This window comes from Coenobita brevimanus, chromosome 83 (genome assembly GCF_032717465.1).
Source record: "Coenobita brevimanus isolate Jiangsu-jjx chromosome 83, ASM3271746v2, whole genome shotgun sequence".
In the NCBI taxonomy this organism is placed as follows: domain Eukaryota; kingdom Metazoa; phylum Arthropoda; class Malacostraca; order Decapoda; family Coenobitidae; genus Coenobita; species Coenobita brevimanus.
Genome location: NC_137036.1, coordinates 2,418,755 through 2,426,526, shown reverse-complemented (window position 1 = coordinate 2,426,526; position 7,772 = coordinate 2,418,755). Strand labels below are relative to the sequence as shown.

General features: G+C 45.5%; 1 protein-coding gene across 1 annotated transcript; it reads left to right on the top strand.

Moving 5' to 3' along the window:
- Nucleotides 1-2,982: 2,982 nt before the first annotated feature.
- On the top strand, nucleotides 2,983-7,526 carry LOC145409821 (hepatic lectin-like). Its single transcript, XM_080280129.1, has 3 exons — nucleotides 2,983-2,992; nucleotides 4,278-4,460; nucleotides 7,273-7,526. Exons 1-3 carry the CDS (start codon nucleotides 2,983-2,985, stop codon nucleotides 7,524-7,526), a joined length of 447 nt encoding a protein of 148 aa, XP_080136255.1.
- The last annotated feature ends 246 nt before the right edge of the window (nucleotides 7,527-7,772 follow it).

Here is a 7,772-nt window from a genome sequence, read left to right as displayed (position 1 = left end):
AAAAATACAAAAGAGAGTCATATTCAAGATCGTTCATTTCGAGACGCTAGACACACCGCTTTTGAAAGACATTTACGTCAATCACCTATCATCGTACATTAGATTAAAGTGTAAATTCTTTGCTGGCAGTCTTAAGATATACCTTAAGATGCTCAATGATTCTACCTCCTCCTTCGGTCTGGATGTAAGCTCAAGTCAAAAAGATATGACTAAGTATACAGGGTTGCTGAATCATGGGGTCTCAACTTCAGTCCCAGCAAGTGTGTGGTACTGCCGTGTCAGGCAGGCCTTGCTGACTGGACCGCTGTTGGCTCTTCACTATAATCATCTGCATACTTCAGACCTAGCCATGGTGGACAGTCATAGGGGTCTGGGAATCCTGCAGGCTGCTTCCAGCTGACATTATAATATGTTGGAGAATCTTCCACAACCTGTCTGTCGTTGCCCCATGGGATCTCTTCACTATCTCTCCAGTAACTAACATTTGAGGCCATAGACATACACTAGACAAACGCCACACGGCAGCACAATGCAGACGGAGATCATGTAGTGTAAGGTGTACAGATCATTGGAACTCTTTGCCAGGCAGTGTTGTCACTACTAATACTACTGAATCCTTCACAAGGGTTGTACACCTGTCCCTTGGTGAGGTATTATTCTCCTCAACTGTCTGATACAGTACACACACCATACATCCCACAGTTCAGTACACTGTACTTCATTACCTGACTACCAGCCTGTACAGTTTTCAGTAACACAGTTTCACAGTTCTTATCCCTTGGCATATATAATCAGTCTGCATATGACACACATTTCCTCCCATTATACATTTTAATACTTTCATTGGGGTTGTTCAGTAGTGGGCTGGCGTGCCACCAGCTGTGGGTTGCCCATCTATAGTCTTGACATTTGAAACTGACTGTTGAAACCTGGGGTAGCCAACCAGGTGAGTAAACCAGGAGGGTAATCAAAACACACAAGTAAATTGCAATATTCGACTGCAGTCAAGAGGGACATCCCACGAGAGGCCTACTGCTTCCCGCCCCCCTTTATATTAATCATTAAAATTCAAGGAATATATTATATTTCATTGCAAGTCTGATGTTTTACTAAGTTATATTATACAAACCATGGCAGTAATGATATAATTTACCTTCATTTGACTGAACATGAGAAAATCAAGGTAGGCCTAATCTTAATCTGCTCTTCACACTGTACCTGGGAGTGTTTTGATTAGCTTGTTCCGAGAATTCAAAATCTCCCACGTATCTAGGCCACCTGATAAACCCAGCAAGGCCTCGTTTTTTAATTAATCTATGCCAATAACTATATATAATTATTTTTGGGGCAATATTATCAAACAATTACTGAAACCCATATAATGAAAATAATTTAAAATGCGTCGTTAATAATGAATACATTCGGACAACCAATCAGTCGCCAGTTTTCAAGGCTGTTTAGGCTCGTGTCTTCTCTGATCAGATTCAATAAGCCATGTGGAGAGGATGGAGAGTGAGAGACTGACGAGGAGAGTGTATGTGAGCGAGGTGGAGGGGGGGGGAGAGGGAGGAGGAGGCCAAGGATGAGATGGAGGGATGGAGTGGAGAGGTATATGAGAGAAGGGGGTGTGAGCTGGGAGCAGGGTAGTGAAATGGCAGGGGACAGGGTGACGTGGAGGCGATTTGTTTGTGGCCACCCCTTACGAGATTAAGGGGTCTGGCAATAGATAGATAGATTGACAATATTTAAAGTGAACAAAGTATATATATATCTCTCTTTTAAAACCTCACATTTTAGTTCCAGTAATTTACAAACGGAGACTGGAGATTGAGAAACTGACTGGGAGAGTGTATGTGGGTGAGATGAAGGGGGGAGGGGGAGATAAGATGGAGGGTTGGGGTGGAGAGAATGGAGAATGAGAGACTGACTAGGAGAGTGTATGTGAGTGAGGTGGAGGGGGAGAACAAGGATGACATGGAGGGATGGGATGGAGAGGATGGAGAATGAGAGACTGACGAGGAGAGTGTATGTGAGTGAGGTGGAGTGGGGGAGAGGTATGAGGTGGCGAGGTGTATGAATGGAGTTGGAGTGAGGTGTCTGGCTATGAACACTGGTAACGCGTCTTCCTAACCGATTTATTCTGTACATCCTGCCCTGACACACCCCCTACCTCACTGGTGCAAAGTACGGTCACACACACACACACACACACACACACACACACACACACACACACACACACACACACACACACACACACACACACACAGTAGTCAACAGGAAGTAACACCACGAAAACCACCGTGGCTCAGGCAGTGTTGTGAGGCAGGCTGGTGTGGTGGGTAGTGTTGCGGCACAGTGTATACTTGGTGCACGTCGCCTTGGTCCACACCTTGGTCCTTCTGTGGATTATAGCCCGCAGCTTACCTCCACAGTGACGCAGCTGTTGTTGTTGTTCATTTACCTCAATCTGTCTGGCCGAACAGTCCCGTCAACCACCGGCAAGCAACCACCCCTGCAGGCCCATCCCGTGCAGTGAACTCATATTCCCATGCAGGTGACAACGCCTCGCGAGGCGCGGGGAAAAGTGTGGTTTGGTTCCTGGGTGGATGCCGCGTGTTCATCCCTCCACCCAGTTAACAGGAACATCATAAAAGGCTCCACATCACCCCGTGATTTGGTTATATGGTCACCACCCAGCGCTGTAAATGGTTTCCTGGGTTACAGGAAACAGTTAGGCTTTGTTACTCAATGTAGAGTCACCTGAAGTGGAAAGAGTGACAGGAAGGATGGGAGATATAGGAAGGAAAGAGGGAAGACACAGGATGAGACAGAGGAAGGAGGAAGTAGGCAGCACTACATCAAGTGAGTGGATGATGGTCGCCACCACCTACCACCAGAGTGAGACAGTACTATGGCTCTACAATGTACCACTTCTTCGTGACTAGCACCACACTCCCTTAGTACAGTCACACATTCAAGATGAGGACGGGTATGTACATGTTAAAGTGAAGAGAGTATAATGTGCTGGCTTTACCCTTTCCCTAACACCTCTTCCTTAGCGATTTATTTTTGGATATGGCTGGGTAAAATCCTTCTGTATCTATGCAGAGTATGGCGAATTGACAATAATTTATGTAACACTGATGACAAAAAGGTGTAAGATGCAAAATAAGTCGCTTAGGAAAAAGTGTCAGGGAGCTTCCTTTGCCGACGAGGTAACTGTGAGATTCCTGTATTCTCCCTGGTTAACGAAGCTCCCTAACACCTCCTCCTAAGTGATTTATTTTGCTTATTACACCTTATTATTCCCTTGTGTATTATATAAATCCTTCAAATATCGCTACACTGCATAAGTAAAGAACAGAGATATAAACCAGCCATATCCAAAAATAAATCGCTAAGGAAGAGGTGTTAGGGAGCTCCACTTACTGATTTACTGTATTTCCTAACTTCACTGTATTTCCCATGTGCTTCTCAACTCTCTCTCTCTCTCTCTCTCTCTCTCTCTCTCTCTCTCTCTCTCTCTCTCGTAACAGTTCCCCCTAAATCCTTCAGAGGGGCAACCACACCTCCTTACTCGCTACGCCACTGGAGAGAGAGAGAGAGAGAGAGAGAGAGAGATAAGGCGGTGCATATATAAAGGCCAGACACACAAAATCAGTCAATTGGGAGCAGAGTCAACGGTTTGAATTTACAACCATGATTCGTCTCGTCGTACTCCTCGGCTTGGCCTTGATTATTTCGGCTCAAGGTACGCCCCCCCCCCTCTCTCTCTCTCTTTCTCTCTCTCTCTCTTTCTCTCTCTCTTGCAGTCACCATCCTTCTTTCAGGGGTTAGGGACGGAGTGGAGGGACGTTTCTGTAACAGGGCAGGTCCACTTTTCCACTTATATCGGTGCCACCACGTGAAGGCGAAACAAACCTTCTCTAACAGACTGACCGGCACATAACTGAACTTTAATTTTTCCAGATGTAAGATATATGTACTAACCAATATAGTATATGTACACCGGCTCTATGTACAGAACCAGGTTATGTAACGCCCTCTATGTCTTTGTACAGTACCAGGTCTTTGTACAGTAGCAGGTCTTTGTACAGTACCAGGTCTTTGTACAGTGCCAGGTCTTTGTACAGTGCCAGGTCTTTGTACAGTAGCAGGTCTTTGTACAGTGCCAGGTCTTTGTACAGTGCCAGGTCTTTGTACAGTCTCAGGTTATGTACAGCGCCAGGTTATGTACAGTCCTAGTTTAAGTACAGCACCAGTTTGTACGGCAGATGATTGTACGTGGCCGTTCGTGGTGGTGGGCTCGGAGTGTTACTATTTCTCCATCACCACACCGGAGGTCCGGACGTGGGACATGGCCAGGCAGGACTGTCAGATACGAGGCGGGGACCTGGCCGTCATGCAGATGGACTGTGAGCAGGACAGACACCTTATTGACTACATTATTGGCCAAGGTCAGTAGTCAGTATTAATTCCACTATCAGTAATGGTCAGTAGTCAGTATTAAGTCCACTATCAGTAATGGTCAGTAGTCAGTATTAATTCCACTATCAGTAGTGGTCAGTAGTCAGTATTAAGTCCACTCAGTAACGGTCAGTAGTCAGCATTCATTCCAGTGGTGTATATTCGGTATCAGTTCCACTAGTCTTCCTGCCGTAGGACGATTTGCTTCAGATCAGTTCAAATTATTGGCCGTGTCCTCTTTGCTCGTATTTTCGTGATATTGGCCCAGTTCCGTCAGGTAAAACAAACCAAGATTATTGAAGATTAGTGCAGGAATATCCATAATTCTTCCACATTCACTTGTAAAACGTAAACAGCATCAGTAAACATTATATCAGTAGTGAAGGGAAGTGTTCGGTAATCCCTTCACTATCCTACCTACCCTCGAGACCGTTTATTCAGTTGGAGACATTTTTTGAATTAACCATTTATTTTTTGAATTAACCAGATACTTTTTGAATTAACCAGATATTTTTTGAATTAACCAGATATTTTTTTAATTAACCAGATATTTTTTGGATTAACCAGATATTTTTTGAAATAACCAGATTGAACTATCAGATTGCAAGCTTCGGACTCGCTCTAGCTTGTTGTTGTTGCTGTCACCCCACCCCTCCTGGTCTTTCACATACCGAGGTGCAAGAAAAACAGAGGAGGCCCTATATAGCCCCCAAGACGAGCTGTGTTCGTTCGTTCGTTCATTATTGTAGGCTCCAGCATGCTTGTATGCGTCGGCCTTGGTCACCTAATGGCGGCTCTCCATGCTGCGCAATCTCTGACAGCTTACCTATTCAGTCCCTTATCCCTGAGGTTACACTCAATGACCTCGTCCCAGGTCTTTTTCGGTCTACCCCTAACATTAACACTTCTCACCTTCTGCACACAATTATCATCCCCCATCCTTTCCACATGCCCAAACCATATCAATCTACCCCTCCTCATCACAACACCAGTACACTCCAGTCCCATCCTACCTCTCAACTCTTCCATCGTAAACCTAGTCCCCCCCCCCCAGGCCTCACACTGAAGGACACACTGCACATCCACCTAATCATTGTCATTTCTGTACGTTTGAGCCTGCGAATATCCTGTTCCTTTACTGCCCAGGTCTCACTACCATACAGCATTACACTCCTAACACATGCCACATACAAAGATCCCTTAGCATGGAGGGAGAGTCCTCTCAGTGTTAGGAGAGGCAACAGCATCCTGAACTTCCTCCAACCACTCCTCACTCTAACCACAGAGATGCTCCAGCCGCACCTCCAGCACATAACATGTCTCCTAAATAACAATATAACAAAACTCTTCCACACACTCAAGAGACTCACCAGCAAGTTCAGTCCTTTCACGCCTGACAAGCTGTGTATAGATATGCATGACTAGTAGTCTCAGCCCGGATTTTGAGTACGGTAGTTAATAAATGTGGTTGAGTTCCCCGCCTGTGAGTATTGTGCAAGGCCAGCTACCTGGTCTTGGCCCCACGTCACTCTTGTGCAAGTAACTCCCGGGTCAATGGTAACCACCTCATCCACCTGCTACTGCTAACACCGTGACCAAGGATGACCCCGATCTTCAAGTCAGGGGCGTCCATCTTCCTTGAGCTGGCCACACGCTCTGGCCACATATCCCACGACAGGTGACGGGAGGTGCGTAAGTGGGGTTGTCTGTGCCTGGGAAGTAGAGTCAGGATTCCAGGGGCTTGAATGGTGAGTGAATGAGTGTGCGACTTATTTATTTGGGCAAACACTTGTTACTTCCCTCCCTATCAGACATTTAATTTTCTCTGGGCCCTTCCTCACCCGATTCTTTGATGGAAAAAGAGATCGAGATGATGATGATAAGGATGAATCTGATCCATTGATATATTGTTCAGTAGTACAGCAGGATTCCCATGTTGTCTTAAAAATATTTGGTAATTAGAAAGATGACAACAAGAAGCCATAAGACACAAACAATGAAAAAAGAAAAAGAAAAGAGAAAGAAAACGTTACCAGAAGTGGTATTGGACAGCTGACTCAGGTAACATCGATATGCTCTGCAAATTCTCTCTCTTCTAGACCCACAGGGGGAAGGTGGGGCAGAGGCCTGGCTCTTAGTGCTTAATCAACCCGATGATGTATTGTACAGGGTTGCAGGTTGGAGAGAGGGCAGCCAAATGGTAGGGGACAGTGACACAGAAGCAAATTGTATGTGGCTACCCCAGTACGAATTAAGGTATCCACCTTTGTTTCGTTTATAAAGGCTCCAACATGCTTGCATGCATCGGCCCTCACCTAGTCACGGCTCTCCAAGCAGCTTGATCTCTGGCAGCCTCCTTAGTCAGTCATTATCCCTGAGGTCACACTCCATGACCTCATCCAAGGTCAGTTTTGGTCTGCCTCTCACAATCCTACCCCCAACGTTAACAATTCTCACTTTCTGCACCTAATTGTCATCGTCCATCCTCTCCACATGCCCAGACCACTTCAATCTACCTCTCCTCATCACAGCAACAATACACTCCAGTCCCATCCTTCCTCTTAACTCTTCCATCGCAAACCCAGCCCCCTCAGGCCTCACATTCAGGGACGCACTGTATATCCACCTACAGATAAATAATCAGCAATGGTATAGGAAGGCCAAGCACGCCGTTCTGTTTACGTGCTTCAGAAATTATTATCTAAGAATGGCATCTTGTATTCCACTTTATGATTCATTGCTTAATACTGTTTTGATTACCGAGCAGTTGGCACTGTGTCATCTAACATGCTTAATCCGCAGGCTGGACGACAGCAGCTATGCATGTTGGTGTAACTGACGAGGTCAACGAGGGCATGTGGACCTGGCTTGATGGGCGGACCAGTGACTTATGGGACAGTTTATGGCGCTATAACCAACCCGACATCTCTACATCCTACAACTGTGGCCTCTTAGATTATTACATTTATGATTTCCCAAGAGTTCATCTCATTGACGGTTCGTGCTCTTCATCACTCCACTACATCTGTCAGAAAGGAGTCCACGCCAAGATGTAGTTTGCTCTCAGTTGCCGTAACAAAGGCACACATCTTCCTGACAATATTTCCCATTAGCATCCAGAAATCAGAAGAAGAATTGCAATAAATGTAGAAGCAAAATTATCACCCTGATCTTATTTCTCACCAGGATTCATGCCCAGGAAGAGGAAAGCAATAGAAGTATGTAAATTATCAACCAAAAACTACCATAATGCAAAAGCTTATCATTACTCCCAGTCCTTCATGTGTGCAACAGGTCAACTC